At 40.8% G+C, this 17,839-nt stretch overlaps 2 protein-coding genes across 2 annotated transcripts; both read right to left on the reverse strand.

The window, feature by feature from the left end:
• Positions 1-10,468: 10,468 nt before the first annotated feature.
• Positions 10,469-12,468, reverse strand: LOC117278990 (uncharacterized). The gene is made up of 4 exons (XM_070180368.1): positions 12,208-12,468; positions 11,304-11,781; positions 10,925-11,121; positions 10,469-10,801 (listed from the first exon to the last, which is right to left on the reverse strand). Exons 1-4 carry the CDS (start codon positions 12,466-12,468, stop codon positions 10,469-10,471), a joined length of 1,269 nt encoding a protein of 422 aa, XP_070036469.1.
• A 2,460-nt stretch (positions 12,469-14,928) lies between these two features.
• LOC138895657 (uncharacterized) lies at positions 14,929-16,668 on the reverse strand. The gene is made up of 3 exons (XM_070180369.1): positions 16,565-16,668; positions 15,127-15,328; positions 14,929-15,042 (listed from the first exon to the last, which is right to left on the reverse strand). The coding sequence occupies exons 1-3, from the start codon at positions 16,666-16,668 to the stop codon at positions 14,929-14,931; spliced, it is 420 nt and encodes a 139-aa protein (XP_070036470.1).
• Positions 16,669-17,839: the final 1,171 nt, after the last annotated feature.

Genomic DNA, 17,839 nt, shown 5'->3' on the forward strand with positions numbered 1-17,839 from the left:
TCGTGTACTTTATGTTGAATTGCGTGTGGTTGTTGATTTTGAGCATTGTTGCTTGAGGTATTTCATATGGACCGGTGTTTGGATGGGTCACGCATTGCAGTGGGGTTATGATGGGATATGATCCTTTGTGATAGATTCTTGTGTTTTAGTTCTACTGTGTGTGATGGGTTCTTAGCATTGCGTCGTGGTGGTGATTGTTGACCTTGTGAGACGATTCTCTTATGTGAGTCATTTTCCATTTTCGAGTGCATTTGAATTATTGGTGCACGGATTGCACGGTTTGTGTCTCTAGGTATTATTGGTGTGGCATATCAGTAGAATAGCTTGTATTTGATGAGATGATGTCTTTGGGCCTGAGGTGATTGCTATCGAATTTGATTACAGTATGTTTTGAAGAGTAATATCGGAGGTCATCTTAGAATTTGGGGCTATGGTTCTGGTTAGGCGAGAGGGCTCCATGACTTGTTGATATGATGATTGGTTGTGAGTTTCTGCGTGTTTCATTCATCATCGGCAGTGTACGGAGGTTTTTAACGAGGGTTTATTTGAGATGAGGTTTATTGCCGGTATTAGGTTTATTTTTAGCAGCTACTGTGGTCAGACATTATTGTTGTGAGCATCTGAGTTATGTGGTATATTAGGTGATTGCATCTTGGGCTATGGTTATGGCTTGATACAACTTATTCAGATTTATACAGTGTGTAGATGCGAGATTCGGGTCTTGTAAGGAATTTTGAATGTTGGAAATTTGGTTCTGATAGACTAAGGTTAAAGCAGTGATCTTCAGTTATGTTGTGTCGTTAGGCTTACTTGGATTGGGGTGACATGGGATCACCCTCGGGTATGTGCGTGGTAAGGTTACACAATGATTTGATGGCTTGGGAACAACTCTTGGCACGTTTGAGGACGAACGTATATTTAAGTGCGGGAGAAATTTCAGTCGCTTTGAGAAATTTCATTCTGTTTAGCTATTTGAAGTCTTGAGATGCATCGTATAAAGTATTGTTGCTTGTATGAATCGTCAGATCTGGTTTTCCAGGTTATTCGTAGTTGATTTGGAAGAATGATTCTCCACTAGGAAGCTTTAAGTTGGAAGTATCGACCGAGTTTGACTTTTGAGTATTCGACCTCGGATCGAAGTTTTGATAGTTCTGTTAGGTCCGGATGGTGATTTTGGACTTGGGCGTATGCCCAGATTCTTATTTGGATGTTCCTAGAAGGTTTCAACACTAATTGGCGAAAATTGGCAATTTGAAGGTTTTCAATATTCATAAGTTTGACCGGGAGTTGAATTTGATGATATTGGATTCAGATTGTGGTTCCAAAAATTTTAATAACTTCGTTATTTCATTTGGGACTTGTGCGCAAAATTTGAGTTCATTCCGAATTGATTTGATATGGTTCGGCATGAGTTTTGGAAGTTGAAAGTTCATTAATTTTGATTTGAGGTGCGATTCGGAGTTTCAATGTTATGCGTTATTTGAGGCCTCGAGTAGGTTCGTGTGAGGTTATAGGAATTTTTGGTATGTTCAAACGGGGTCCCAAGGGGATCGGGCGTGTTGTGGATTGATTTCGGACCATTTTTCTTCATTTTGGCATTGCTAGTTTCTGCTGAGTTCTAGGCATCTGGTTTCCTTAGTCACGATTGCGGAGCGTGTATCGCGATCGCGTAGAGTTGTTTTATGGCAGTGGAAAATTGTTCATTGCGTTCGTGAGTCTAGAGACATGTTCGCTAAGGTTGAGGCAATTGTTCAGCGCGTTCGCATAGAAGGAAGGAGGGCCTAATGATGTCAGGCATTTGCTCTTCGCGGTCGCGAAATGTGGAACGCAATCACGAAATGTGGAACGCGATCACGTAGCTCTAGAGGACTTGTAGCTGGTGGGATTTTTTCTACGTAAACGCGAGGGATTTTCCGCGTTCGCGAAGTGTAATAACTGGGCAGACTCTATTAAATCCCATTTCGAGGGTTAGAATCATTTTATCGTCTTTGGAGCTACGGAGCTCGGATTGAGATGATTTTTGAAGCGATTTTCACCACATGGATTGGGGTAAGTGTTATCTATTTGGTTTTGATTATATTTCATGAATATATCCTCGTTTTTTGGCATTAGGTTGACGATTTCAAAAGAGAAATTGGGGTTTTTTGTCTAAAATCTCATAAAGAGAATTTTTGAGTTTTGAGCATCGATACGGAGTCGCATTTGAGTGAAACTAGTATGTTTGGACTCGTAATGGAATGGGTTGTTGGATTCTATGAGTTTTGTCAGGTTCCGAGGTGCGGGACCTGGTTTGACATTTTGGTTTACTTTGGGCTTTTGATTAAAGATTCGACCTTTATCGATTGGGCTTGCTTCCTTTGGCATTGTTTGATGTTCTTGTATTACCTTTGTCTAGTTTCGAGCTATTCAGAGGTCGGTATGCACGGGATGTTATTTTTGGATTATCGTTTGGCTTGCTCGGTATTGGATTCGGCTTGTTCGAGGTAAGTAACACTTCTTAACTTGGTGATGAGGGTATGAACCCCTGAATATATGTGTTATGTGTTTGGTGTTGAGGTGACACACATGCTAGGTGTTGGGCATGTACCTTGTGAATTGTGACTCGGTTGATTCTGCGATACTTTATAGCTACCTAATCTTGTTTTTATCCATGAAATTTCAACATGCTAGAGTAATCGATCTGTGATCCATGTTAGAAAACATGTTTAGGCTATATGTTTATTCTGATTGGACTCATTGAGGTTATTTCTGTTGTTGAGTTATTTTCTTAAATTGCAATTAGATACATTGTCATATTCATTCATTTGCATAATATTTCTCAGTCTTGTGAGCATGAAAGATGGGAGAGATTTGTGAGCCTGAGAGACAGGAGAGATTGATGACTGAGTGAGGCCGAGGGCCTGTTTATGAGTGATGTTAATGGGATCAGGCTGCGTGCTGTAGCATGCCTTATATGCTTTATTATTATTGATGAGATCGGGTTGCATGCCGCAACAGGACATATTGACTTATATTAGCACTGCTGGAGTCTGACATACCAGTAGTGAGCCCATGTTTTATTTATTCATGATGGGATCGGGCTGCGCGCCACAGTAAGTGCTATACAATGCTGAGTGACTGAGTGTGCTAAGGGATTAAGCATGATGAGTGGGAGTGTGAGATAGTGAGATTGAATACTCTAAGAGTATGAGTACATGAGTTCATCACTGTGATGCATTGCATTGACATGTATATTTGATATACAGGCATAGAGATGCATTTCCTTATGCTACACGGTATTGTGCCATTCATGAATTCACATGCACATTGACATGTATGCATAGAGATGTACTTTCCTCATGCTACCTGTAATTGAAATATCTTATCTGTTGTTGAATGTTTTGGGGAAAATCATAGTTTTTTTGATATGCTCACATTTTGATGATTTCGGTGAAAGATTTGGGTTCTTACTCTTATACCCGAAAAGCATGCCTATTTTTTCTTAATAGTGAACGAGCTGAGCATCATATCTTTGAGTTGTTTCTTGTACTACTTTTATTATATTGTTATGAGTTGTTTTTGGCTTATAGTGTTGGACTCTAACCGTTGCCCAAGCTCGTCACTGCTTTTAAACTAAGGTTAAGTTTGTTACTTATTGCGTACTTGGTGTTGATTGTACTCATACTATACTTCTGCACCTTGCGTCCAGATTTTTAATGCTGATATTGATGTGTATACAGGAGCTGGCATTGAAGATATACCTGTGTTCTGGTCGTAGCCCCCTCTTGTTCTTGGTTGCTTTAGAATTTTAATTCTGTTCATGTATATTTCAAACAGATAATGTATTTATTTCATACCAGCTTTGTAATCTCGAAATCTTAGAAGCTCATGATTTGTACTACCAGTCCTTGGGAAGTTGTGTAAAAGTTCAGTCATTTCATCTTGTATTTTTCTCAGTAAATTTCATTTGAATTGGATTGTTGTTTATTGGCTTACCTAGTGGGTTGGGTTAGGTGCCATTACGACTGGTCGGATTTTGGATCGTGACAACTTTCTAGCAGAGCCACATAATTGCAAAAGGTAAGAAATTCTCGACTACACAATGAGATCATGTAGGCGTGCTATCTAGCAACATATAGAGATAGATCATGTTGAGCAAGTAGCAAAATAAGAATTTAGATCCTATAGGCATGTTTCCTACCCTTTCATGCATGAATTATAGTATCCCAGCCCCCCATTTTCACTAATTCCCATTATTCATCATTACAAATTATTATAGGCCCAAAAAAAATACAAAATCAAATAAATTTCCATAGGTCCAGCTGGACAACTACAGGCCCAATATAGATACAAATTAAATCAGGGATGCTTCTAGGCTTTCAACTAAACATGGAGCCTCATGTGGATGAGCAGGCCCATACTCCGGATAGCTGTTGTTATGCTTCAGCTCTCAGTACCAAAACTGGCCCAACAAACAAGCCCAAACAACTGCCTTTCTTACCCATTTGAATGCCAAACTAGCCGTACTAATACAAGTGACAAACTATGTGCTAGGCCAATTAAGAAACTTTGAAACCTAGGAACTTAACCCTTAAGGTTGTAGGGAACAGATGTTTCCAAACTAATGGCATACAAACAAGATCTCACAAAGTCTCAACAGGCATACACGACATACACATGCTATATTTCACAGAAAACAGGTTAGGAGATAGCAAGCCAGAGTTAAGCAGAATTTGCCAGCAAAGCATGGTTTAGAATTAACCTAAAGGGGACTATAGACATAAGAGTCGTAACAAGGAAATTTAGAGGAGTCATAATCATGAACAAAAGTAAGGAGCAATTATACAAAAAGTCTTTAAACACGAGACCCTAATGAATTACAACTAATTTACAGCCAAGTAGAATACCAAACAGACTAATGGACATGGGAAAACAATCACTTAATTTGAACATGAGCGACTTAACATATTGAGTATCAGGCAGATTTCGGTCATAACACAAAGGTTTAAGTCTTAGAGAAGGTACAAGGACTCATGGTAGGTGAAATATATCAACTCCAGACTAACATGCCAAACAAACAACATGACTATCCCAGTTGACCATATAGGAAGAACATGTTGGATATATTGGGATTCCTCATAGCAGTCTTAAGCAATCAGAGAGCACATAATGATAGCACAACATTAGAGTTTACAAATAGCGAAGAGACCTAGTTGGGATAGTAACGGCATGTAGATTCCTTATGAATTAACTCTAAGAAAATAGCATATCGTACATGAAGGACTCAGCAGAAAGTAGTTCATCTGGACAGATTCTAGGCCTGAATTAGTTCCTCATAAGAATATAAGGCATAGACTCATAACAAATAACAGATAAAAGTAACCAACTATACATAAACATAATGGTTAGAAATCATTCGGGTTGGACACATGTGATGGACATACATTAAGGCTAGTAGGAGAGCATATTAGGCTTAGCATTTGGACAGTTTTGTCACATGATTTGCAGAAAAACATCAAGTTATGCATAAATGATTCAGTAGGAAGAGATTAAAGCAATTCTGAGGAGGAACATAGTTCCTAAGGGTGTTAGTACAAGAAATCAAAACAAGGTGCAATAAACATCAATCAGGCAAACATATAAAACTATATAATGGTATTAAGACAAGCAGGATTGTATACGAAGTGGCATAATATTGAAATCACATTAGCTCAAAGTAATCGAAGTAGCACTAGTGCTCATAACATAAACACAAACAAGGAAGTAGAACTGCGGGGTTAGAAAGCTCTAACTAGTTGCAAAGAAAGTGAACAAATAGCGACAAACTCAAAACCTCAGAGATAACAGCGATAGCAGGAGAATAATGAAACCCCAAATCCCCAGTGATTGAGAGTTCACAAGAGCCTCGAATTGGGCTCCGAGCAGTGCTTGCACCGGAGGAGGTTAATGAACGAATTCCGGTGGCCATGGATTTTAGCCGGCCAAAATCAAAGTCGCAAAATACTATAGAATGAGTGAGTAAGATAATAAGAGTAGTGATTAAGGTCTGCCTTAAGGGGAAACTGGGGAGGGGTTATATAGTGTTCAATCAGGCGAACAAACAAGGAAGGAAATCACACATACATAAAGAAAGAAAGAAAATATTGCATGCAAATCAGTAAATTAGCCGGTAAAGGGAGTAATCAAATTCCATACCCTAATTAGGGTTCAACGTTTGAATATTTGCCTGCTGGTGTGAGAAATCAACCATTTTCCAAGTATATGGTCGGGATATTGTCCAGTTCTTAGAGATTGAAGTTGAACGGGCCCAATTATGAGAGATTGTACTTGCCAAGTTTAGGAAGGTACTAAGTAACACCATAGTTGCGTAAATAAGGATGCGGTAATACGAATAAGGAAGGCAAATCACAAGAAGATTTTGTTGTCTAGACGGAATTGGAGAGAGATAAGAGATGAGGCGGCGAGGGTTTCTCAGGGAGAAGAAGGGTTGGGAGTGTTTGAGGGCAGCATAGATGGGAAATGGTCTCTAGGGTTTAGTGGGGAGGGATATAAGGAGAAGGGTATGGCAGTTGTGAGTCGTTGATCACTTAAGATCAACGGTCAGGATCGAAAGGGAAGCGGGGTGGGTTATTAATGGGTCGCGACCGGGTTAAGTTAAAGGGGTCGTTTGGTTTGGGCTAAGGGCTGGTGAGCTAAGGATTTAGGGGTTTTGGGCCGCTGATTCAGTACATAAATAGCTTAACCTGGGCCAGCGTTAAAAATATCTGAAATCAATAAAAACAAAATTGTTAAAATGTTTAATAAATAATAAAAAATATTATTTATGAAATAAAATGCTTAAAAATAATAACTCAACATTATAAAAATATAGAATGCTATTTTTCCATAGCTAATATAGTAAATGCAGTTATTTATAGAATATAGGCTATTATTGTAAAATATTATAAAAATAGTAGAAAGAGGAAAATATAATTATGTAAAAATGGAATAGAATATTATAAAATACATGCGAATACAAATAATAAATTTCCCCAAAATAATTTGAAATATAATTAATAAATATTTGAATGATTAAAATGCTAGAGAATCAATTTTAAAGCTTTAAAAATTGTAGAAAATACTTATATACCTCATGTAAATTGGGTAATAGTGAAAAATAATATTTTCAAAGTATATGGAATAGTTTATAAAATATGAGGGAAAAATTGGGTATCAATAGCTGGCCCTCTTTCCCTGGGAATGATGAAAGAGTTGTCGGGTAAAGAAAATGATGACCAGTTTTGTTCGAATGAGTGAGGATGAGGTATTTTATTTTTTGGAAAAATGGGGGCCGAACCCAAATCGCGTGCAGTTCTGGATCTAACTGCGAATGGAGCTGGTAGAGTTATTATAAAAAAGGGTTGTACTTTTCGAAGAAGGATTTTATCTGGAGAGGGCAGTGTCATAAGTAGCGGATAATTTCAAGTGGAGCTATAAATGCGAAATCGAATGTTATGGATGTACAAGACAAATGTTTGAGCGATTATGTAATAAAGAATAATCGCTGGTTATCGGTTACATTTGAGGTAATCAAAGGGTGTGATCATGGTGAACGAAAACTGGAGCGATAATTGCTCCTATTTGTAGAAGGGTTATCTCCCGAGTTACTTGCAAAACACCAAACATGGTGTACGCGAATATATATAGTCATTGAGGAAATTTAAACATGATGCAGATTCCCTTCGCACCATGAGAGTTGTCTTTGGGACGATGAGGATGATGTCCTTAGACCATGACATCTTGGGCCATGAAGCGTATGATAAGTGATTCGCATACCATGAAATGGTGTCCTCGGGCCACGAGGATGGTTCCATTGGACTATGACACCTTTGAATAATGATATGCCGTTTCGAGAGATCCTCAGGCCATGTCATGATGTCTTCAGGCTATGAGGATGATGCCTTCAGTCTATGATGCCTTCAGACAGTGTGGTGATGTTGCAACCCATGAAATGGAAAGATGTGGCGATATCAATCGTTTGATAGAGGGAACAGGTGATGCTTAGTCATATGCAAGAGCGAGACAAGGCAGTGCTTAGCCTTATGCAAGTGATGGAGATAATGCTTATCTCATGCGATGTAATGGGGCAGTGCTTAGCCCTATGCAGAGAAAGGCAGCTGTTAGCCTTGTGCAATAATGGAGGCAGTGCTTAGCCTCATGCAATGTAATGGAGACAGTGCCTAGTCTCATGTAATGTAATGAGGGTAGTGCTTAGCTCTATGCAGAGAAAGGCAGTGCTTAGCCTCATGCAATGTAATGGAGACAATGCTTAGTCTCATGCAATGTAATGGAGACACTGCTTAGTCTCATGCAATGTAATGAGGATAGTGCTTATCCCTATGCAATGTAATGAGGGCAGTGCTTAGCCTTATGCAATAATTGAGGCAGTGCATAGCCTCATGCAATGTAATAAGGGCAGTGCTTAGCCCTATGCAGAGGAAGGCAGTGCTTAGCCTTATGCAATGATGGAGGCAGTGCTCAGCCTCATGGAATGTAATGAGGACAGTGCATAGCCCTATGCAACGGAAGGCATTGCTTAGCCTTACGCAATAATGGAGGCAGTGCTTATCCTTATGCAATATAATGAGGGCAGTGCTTAGGCCTATGTAAAAAAAAAGCAACGATTAAATATGAGGAAGAAAAGTGGTTCTTAGCTTGACGTGTTTGTGCTTGGTGACTTCTGTCGGTATGAATACCGTGGTCTTATTTATATATTTGTGGACATGCTTGTTATGTCTGTTATACTTGCATCCAAAGGAAAATTGTGAATTTTTTAGGGAGGGAGGTTCGTGCTCTCGATTCCTCATTTTGTCTCCGCTCTTCTCTTGACGCCTTGTTTGAGTCACCCTGGGTAACGCCTGACTATTACAGAAATGAAGTTTGCGGCAAATCATTTATAAATAATGCAAGTGTTTTAAAGATAATGCACAAAGGTAAATAATAAGGTCGAATCATAGGCCGTGACATGCTCTAAGACATTATGACCTTCTTAACTCAGAATTTTGAGGACCCGCTCAAACTTCTGCCCCAGTTTAATGTATGCTTCCGACGATAATCTTCTTGGCGATACTTGACATAATGAGATTGACGAAAACTCAAAATCTTGCCCCGGTTTTTGACCGTAGAGCGGAATGAAGATTTTATTATGATGTGACCGAACCCACAGGGCTGCCTATGTATCCCATCTTAAACGGGAATCAGATCAAGCGTAGTTCATGTTACATCGAAAGAAAGTGCAAATACAATCTCAAACATAATATCTTTTGACGGCATCCGAATTGATATGTTTTGGCCATATCTCCCCGTCTATCTCTGCAAGTATGAGTACTCCTCCTGTCAATACTCGGTGAACCATGTAAGGACCTTGCCAGTTAGGTGAGAATTTTCCTTTTGCTTCATCCTGGTGTAGGAAGATCCATTTCAACACCAATTGCCCCGGTGTGAATTTCCTTGGTCTAACCTTCTTGTTGAAAGCCCTTGCCATTCTATTCTAGTAGAGTTGACTGTGACATACCGCGTTCATCCTTTTGACGTCAATGAGAGCCAGTTTCTCATACCGGCTCTATATCCATTCCGCGTCGCTGAGCTCGGCCTCCTGTATGATTCTCAGGGAAGGAATTTCCACCTCGGTATGTATGACAGCTTCAGTACCATAGACCAGTAAATAGAGGGTTTCCCCAGTTGTTATGCGGACCGTGGTGCGGTACCCGAGAAGAGAAAACGGTAGCTTCTCGTGCCATTGCTTGTAGTTGTCCACCATGTTCCTTAGTTTCTTCTTGATATTCTTGTTGGCGGCTTTTACGGCTCCATTTATTTGTGTCCTATATGCTGTAGAATTCCGGTGCTTGATTTTGAATGTTTCACACGTGGCTTTCATTAGATCACTGCTGAGCTTGTCTTAATTATCGGTAATGATTGATTCAGGTACTCTGAATTAGAAAACAATACAATCCCGGACAAAGTCGATTACAACCTTCTTAGTCATTGCTTTATAAGAAGCAGTTTCGACGCATTTTGCGAAGTAATCTATGGCCAACAAAATGAATCTGTTTCCCTTGGAAACAGTGGGTTCAATCGGTCCGATGACATCCATGCCCCAGGCAGAAAAAGGCCAGGGTGAAATCATTACATTGAGTTCATTGGGTGGTACCCGTATCATATCAGAATGTACTTGACATTGGTGGCACTTCTGCACATATTTGATACAGCCCGTTTCCATAGTCAACCAGAAATACCCTACCCTTAATATCTTTTTCGCTAGAATAAACCCATTCATGTGAGGTCTGCAGGTTCTAGTGTGTATCTCTTCGAGCAGCCTAGATGCCTCCTTGGCATTGACACATTATAGTAGTCCCAAGTCGGGAGTCCTATACAGAATTCCTCTGCTCAAAAAGAAATGGTTGGCCAATCTCTGAAGCGTGCGCTTCTGGGTGTGTGTAGCATTTTTCGGCTACTCTCTTTTTTCCAAATACTCCTTGATATCGTGAAACCATGGATTTCCATCGAACTCTTCTTCAACATGAGCACAATAAGGTGTCTGCTTATGGATTTCTATTGGAATGGGATCAATATAGTTCTTATCTGGATTTTGTATCACGGAAGACAAGGTAGCCAGTGCGTCTGTGAACTCGTTTTGAACTCTCATAACATGTTTTAATTCTATCATTATGAACCTCTTGATCAAATCTTGCACACAGTACAGGTATGGAAATATCTTAGTATTTTTGGCGGCCCATTCTCCGAGTACATGACGTATTAGCAAATCTGAATCTCTTATTACCAGCTGTTCGTGAATATTCATGTCGATGGCCAATCCCAAGATGTAATCCTCGTATTATGCCATATTGTTAGTGCATGGAAACCTATGCTTGGCAGATACCGTCTAATGTTGACTAGTTTCTAATACCAGGACAGCTTCGATGCCTATTCCTTTGAAGTTTGCAGTTCTGTCGAAAAACATTCTCCTGCCATCATATGCTTCAGCAATGTCTTCCCCTATAAACAACACTTTCTCGTGGGGAAAATACGTCTTCAATGGTTCGTATTCTCCATCCACGGGGTTCTCTGTCAGGTGATCGGCCAATGTTTGCTCTTGAGCGCCGTCTGAGTCACATAGATGATGTCAAACTCACTTAGTAGTATCTGCCATATTGCTAGCTTACCCATAGGCATGGGTTTCTGAAAGATGTATTTCAGCCGGTCCATCCTTGATATGAGATATGTGGTGTATGCGCAAACGTAATGTCTCAATTTCTATGCTATCCATGTTAAGGCACAACAAGTACGTCCTAACAAAGAGTACCGTGCTTCGTAAGGTGTGAACTTCTTACTCAGATAGTTTATTGCTTGGTCCTTCCTTCCATTCTCGTCATGTTGCCCCAAGACGCAATCAAAGTTTCCATCCAACATAGATAGGTACAGCAATAAACGTCTCCCGGGCTCCGATGGGACCAACACAAGTGGCTTGGACAGGTACTCCTTGATTATATCGAAAGCCTTTTGACACTCTTTGGTCCAACTCATCACAATATCTTTCCTCATTATTTTGAAGATTGGCTCGCATATTACTGTTGCCAGCTTTAAAAAGCGACGTATATAATTCAGGCAGCCTAGAAAACTCAATACATCCTTCTTGCTCTTCGGTGGTGGCAGGTCTTGAATAGATTTGATCTTTGACGGGTCTAACTCAATGCCGCGGTGACTGACAATGAAACCTAGCAATTTCTCGGCAGGGACTCCGAAAGCACATTTTGCAGGATTCAACTTCAAATTGTATTTTCTTAGTCAGTTGAAAAACATCCTCAGGCCTGCTATGTGATCCAAACTCCTCTTAGACTTGATGATGACATCATCCACGTACACCTCTATTTCCTTATGTATCATATCGTGGAAAAGAGTAGTCATGGCTCTCATGTAGGTTGCCCCAGCATTCTTCAAACCAAACGGCATCATTTTGTAGCAGTATATTCCCCATGGCGTGATGAAGGCTATCTTTTCGGCATCCTCTTCGTCCATCCAAATCTAGTGATATCCTGCGATGAAATCCACAAAGGATTGGAGTTCATGCTTAGCACAGTTATCGGTTAGTATGTGTATGTTAGGCAAGGGAAATTATCCTTAGTACTTACTCTGTTTAGATCTCGATAATCAAAGCACACCCTGACTTTCCCATCATTTTTTGGTACCGACACAATGTTGGCTAGCCATGTCGGGTGCTCGACCACCCGAAGGACCTTGGCTCATTCCTGTCATGTAGTCATCGGACCATGCAAACATATCCCCATATTCCCTTAGAAATCTGATGTACTCTTCCTTCTCTGATGGTGACAGATGAATGCTAATGTGAGTTTCTTTGACTGTTTGAAAATCCCTTAAGTTAACTGCCTTAGTTTCTTCAAGATTGGACTTCGGTTTGTTCTCAAAATTCTCTACTTCTTTGACAATTTCCATAGGTATTATATCATATTCCCAATCTTTTGAGTCACTTCCCTCATGTTGCGTTGACTCATTACATGTCACAGTCGTAGGTTCAACAGGATATGAAATAATTATGTTGAAAAAGAATGTAGAAAGATAATAATATAAATAAGCAAAAAGCAATGATGCATTAATTAAGACTTAAAAACTATCAAACAAGTACGACTCGATGTCTCGAGTCATTATTTCAAAACAAAACACTAAAATGGTCTTAAATGCCATAACAATTTTAAAATAAATTATACTAGTTCTTCTAAGGCTACCTAGGTGCTCGACGAGCCCGGGATGGTGCAGCAGTCTAGTTCCTGAGAATGGCTCCATCTCCCATCGTCTAAATGGTAAGGTCTTTCTCCTTCTCCTCTAAGATCGCACTACATTCCATATTTTCCTCGTCCATAAACAAATTCCTCATGTCGGCCAAAACTTCATCTTCCTCGGATCCCCAAATCACATCAGTCAGGTGGAATGTTTGGTGCAACGGTGGTACGGGTTGTTCTACTATATAGTAAAAGTCACGCCCTGGTGATATCCATATTCTTGCATGATGTATTCATATCTGAAACCAAAGGTTGTGCCATGATATTGTGATCTTATCAGTTTTGTGATTCCTTGCTGCTTAGGACTAAGACCCTTGCCTGGGTCATATCCTAGTCACAACAGCATGCTCGGTACCTTGTTGCTCCACCATCGCCCTTTCTCAACTGCTTTTATCCGATCAATGTGGAATGTCTCTCCTCCCAACTTCCTTCTATTCTCAATAGCTGGCACAGTCTGGTTAGTGTAGATATGGTTACTTCCATCTCTGTGGATAATCACCTCCTAATGGTTCAACTCGAACTTCACGGCCTGGTGCAGAGTAGAAGTAGCTGCTCCAGCCGTGTGTATCCATGGTCATCCCAGTAATAGGTTATAGGTAGCGGATATATCCAGCACATCAAACTCAACATCGAACTAGGTTGGGCCCATCTTCAAATCCAGGTTTATCTCTCCAATGGTAGCTCTCGAAGACCCATCAAATGCTTTCATGTTCATACTTCCCGTCCGTATCTCATGCAGACCTATATCCAATCTTTTCAGAGTAGTCAGTGGGCATATGTTCATACTTGAACCCCTGTCGATCAGAACCCTGAACTTGTCTTCATATTGCACAGTGATGTGTAATGCTTTGTTATGACTCAATCCTCCTGGCGGCAGCTCATCTTCGTGGAAAGTAATCTTGTGACTCTCCGATACCTGCCCCCCATGTTTTCCATCTTTTCACTAGTATAACGATAGGTACATAAGCTTCACTTAACACCTTTATCAAGGCATTCTTTTGTGCATATGAGTTTTGCAACAGTGACAAGATGGATATTTTGGCGGGAGTCTTATTTACGTGATCGACAACAGAGTACTCCCTTGCATGTACCTTCCTCCAAAGATCATCAGTAGTTGTCTCCAAATCAAGTGGCTTCGGTGCAGTCTCTTTACTCATTTCTCCAAGATTTTTGGACGTGTAAACTCTGACGGTTCTGGTCATACCCTATACGGCACCCATCTCTTCCATCTTGGATTTTTCTTTTCTCCTTTCCTCCCCCACATAATCCCATGGAACATCATCATACTTGTAAGATGGCGTTGGAGCTACCATCACAGTGAAGGGCGTTGCTACCTCGACCTTGAACGGTGCCTTGGTTCGCACCACAATTGGTGAGAGGGTGACAGGAGATGTTTTGGGAGCGTCTCCTTCTCGGATAAGCCCGATGGATCCTTCCTGGTCCCATTCTTTATTAGTTTCTATCACATTCACTCATTCACCCCTGTGATCAAGAAGATGGTTATTACGTACATTCGGCGCGGACTCCTTCGCATGTATAACCTTGTGTTAATCAGTGTCTGGATCATATCTTTGAACATGAAACATTCCTCGATAGTATGTCCCTTCATGCTTGAGTGGTAGGTACACGTCTTGTTGGGGTTGACCCGCTGAGAAGGGTTTTTAATAGCAGCTGCAGGAATGGGAGTGACATAACTAGCAGCCTTCAGTCTTTCATATAGTTGGGCTATGGGCTTAGCGATATAAGTGTATTGTCTGGGAGTTTTGTGGTCGAAGTTAGGTCTTGGTTTTAGGTAGTTTTGGCGTGCGGGAGGAGATGAATGGTAATATGCATGCTAGGTATTATAGGTATGGTAGGTGGTGGCGGATTAATGGTACTTTGTAGGTGAGGGTTGGTATGTTTGTTGGGGTGTCTGATAGGTAAAGGGAGAATTAGGGCCCTGGGCTATCATCACAGCATCTACTTCCTTCTTTTTTGAAATGCCTCCGGACTATAAGGCTTTATTGGTGGCTTGCAGCGCCTCAAAATTAGTCACCATACCACTCTTCATTCCCTCTTCTATTCTTTCTCCCAGCTTGATGATGTCGGAGAACTTATGATTGTAGTACTGTGGATCCTAAGCTCTGACAAAGAACTTGTTCATTTGCTCCTCTTCTAGTGGTGGCCTCACCTTGGCAACCTCTGATCTCCAGCGAGTAGCATACTCATGGAAGATTTCCGTTTGCTTCTTCTTGAGGTTTTATATATAGAAAATGTCTGGCACATTTTTTGTGTTGAACCTAAATCTATCCATGAAGTCAGATGCCATACTTACCCTGTTCGCCCACTTCTTTGGATTATGACTAACGTAGCAGGATAAAGCATCCTTGATGAGACTTTGCGTGAACAACTTCATGCGAATTTGTTCATTCTTGCCCACTCCTACCAGCTTATCGTAGTAGGTTCTTAAATGCACTTTAGGATCATCAGTGTTATCGAACATCTCAAACTTAGGAGGTTTGTAGGCAGTTACACGCCTGGCTAGATACACAGGTCTTCACTAATTCAAGCCTTCAACATATTTTCCACCCTCATTCTCGGTTGGTTCAGGTATGTATAGGGTTTTCTGTGGGGTGTGTGGTAAGGTCTCCACCTATATCGGGTTACCTTGGAGTGTTCCTAGGACTTGAGTATATGTGTGATAATTGATTGAGGTCTGAGGAGGACAGGGGTAGGTTGCGGGACATTCTGAGAAGTATGACAAGTAGTAGTTTGCGGGACATTCTGAGAAGTATGAGAAGTAGTAGTTTGCGGGTAGGGAGTCGTGTAATGGTGGTGTTTCTAAGGGGTTTCTAATGGTAGAGGGTTAATGTTTTGAGAGGGTGTAGGGTTGTGGTATTGATGAGTTATGGGACGGTTTTGAGAGAGTGTAGGGTAGTGGATTTTGGGTTTTTGTGTTTTGGGGTGGTGTTTGATTCTGGGTGGTGGTATTATGATGGTTGATGTCGGGGACATTCAGAGTAAGGGAAAGGTTTGCGAGGTTTCGGATCTGCTCAAGCTCATATTGCAAATCCAAGATTTTTTGTTCCAACCGCAGAACCAACTCATTTTTTTCTGGCGTACTTCTTCCGTATGAAATTTTGACATTTTCCGCGATGGTAGCATTGTCCTTACGAATACCACTCAAATTGTCCATCTATCCTTTGCCTTTGCTTTTGCTTTTGGGTTCGCTAGGTGTAGGAGGAGGTGGAGGACCTCTCGATCTGGTGTGGTATGTTGATGATGCCAGAATGCACGAACCAACCTTTGGGAATGGGAATAATCAAAGAAAGACAAATAAAAGGTAACCAAATCAGTAAGGCGAAATGAAAGAGTGTTTGCAATATTTAAGAAAGAAACACATAGTGTCATGCAATAATTCACGTCCTAATTTGGGACCTCATTGTGCCCTAGGTAGGCCTAAGCGACACATAGACTTGGAAAACATTTATGCAAACGTTGCCTCATTCCATTAATGCGAAAATAAATCAAATTAATCCTTACTAAATCGAAAGAATAAGATGAAGTCACTAATGGAATGAAGCCTTATTACATCGAAATGTAACTAAATCTAACTAGAAAGTAATAAAGAACATTGTTTCCTAATCTATTTGGTCCGATAAGGACCTTCGACATGCTTTTCCCTTCTGACTCCATCAATCACACTTCCCGGGTCATGCATATCGAGCAGCAGGTAAGCCATTGTCAACTTCCCTCTTTCATCTAGCCCCTACCTTGACAATCCCAAAGCCTCTTCCTCATTTTCCCCTCTAGCTCCATCAACCCTTTCTCTAGGTGATCCAACCTCTCTGTCAAATTGTTTGCAATATCCTTCCATTATTTGATCGCCTCCATATCCATCTTTTGCTATTCCAAATGATTTTTTTCAGATTCTAACACTCTTTTGTGTAGCCTCTTGTAATTTACCTGAGCCTCAGGCTCCTCATCTATGATTTTTTCATTCAGATTGACTACTGGTTTGACATCCCTGGTTATATCGTCCTCCAACCATGAACGGTAGTAATACATATGATTGGCGTGGTACCTGTCTGGTTAAATAGTCCCCCCATCTACAATGATCTTTTGGTTCAACATGTGCTGGGCCTCGAATTTGAATGGAATAATATCTCTTTTGAAGTATTCTTTATACTGAAACTTATTGGACACCCGAGGTATGACTTGCTTCCTCCCAGCTTGCCACATTACCCTTATAGGAGCGTAAGGGTAGATGCCTCGCAACCCAATTATCACCAAGTGAGTGGTACCTTTGGACCTGATGATGAACTCTCTATTAGGAAACCACTGGAACATCCAATGCACTTGTTCGTCCATCAGATTACTGAAGAAACGTACCCAACCTTAAGCATTCCCAGGCTTTGCAAACCTATCTGGAGCAAACATCATCTTCTTTGGATGATGACTGGCGATGTAGTCATTCAGTGGTCTAGAGCTCCTCACAGTAATTTCCCCTCTAAAAATACTCTAGCAGCCAAACCTGTAGTAGAAGATTGCAACCCTCGAAGTGTCCAAACCCATGCTTTCACCGATCCAAGGCTCGCTACATCTCAGCTAGTATCATAGGGATGATTGTGTATTTCTACACTCCGATACCTTCCATCACAGTCCTGGCGACCATGGCCAAGCGGGTGTGAATTTTCCCTCCTTGCATTGGAAAGATTAGCAAACCCAAGAAACACACTATGAAGACATAAACTCAGCGGTGGACTCACCCCAAAGGGGTAATATCTAACTCCTCGTGATGCAAGTGGTATGACTTGCTATTCCCATATCGCTCATAGAGAAACTCGAAAGGGATGTAGGATTTCTTCAAGGAAACCAACTTGTCATTTTTCTTGAACCCTAGCATTTTCAGAAAACCGCGTGGAGTGCGATTTTCTGGCACCAACAGACCCGGACCATCCCATGGAAGTTTGGCCAAATCCCCTATCTCTTCTAGAAGAGGAGTCATATCTATATTTCTAAATCAGAAGACAGCTCTCTTTTCATCC

Source organism: Nicotiana tomentosiformis, chromosome 7, assembly GCF_000390325.3.
Source record: "Nicotiana tomentosiformis chromosome 7, ASM39032v3, whole genome shotgun sequence".
Classification (NCBI taxonomy): domain Eukaryota; kingdom Viridiplantae; phylum Streptophyta; class Magnoliopsida; order Solanales; family Solanaceae; genus Nicotiana; species Nicotiana tomentosiformis.

Bases quoted from the DNA above. Each gene is read 5' to 3' on its own strand.
- LOC117278990 (XM_070180368.1), bottom strand. From the start codon at position 12,468: ATGGAAATTGTCAAAGAAGTAGAGAATTTTGAGAACAAACCGAAGTCC. The intron at 11,122-11,303 runs GTACTTGTTGTG...TATGTGACTCAG, and splicing joins ACGGTACTCTTTGTTAGGAC to ACGGCGCTCAAGAGCAAACA. The intron at 10,802-10,924 runs GTATTAGAAACT...ATTCACGAACAG, and splicing joins TAGGCATCGAAGCTGTCCTG to CTGGTAATAAGAGATTCAGA.
- LOC138895657 (XM_070180369.1), bottom strand. From the start codon at position 16,668: ATGGAAGGATATTGCAAACAATTTGACAGAGAGGTTGGATCACCTAGA. The intron at 15,329-16,564 runs GTAGGGGCTAGA...GTATCTAGCCAG, and splicing joins GAGGCTTTGGGATTGTCAAG to GCGTGTAACTGCCTACAAAC. The intron at 15,043-15,126 runs GTAAGTATGGCA...TAAAACCTCAAG, and splicing joins CAAAGAAGTGGGCGAACAGG to AAGAAGCAAACGGAAATCTT.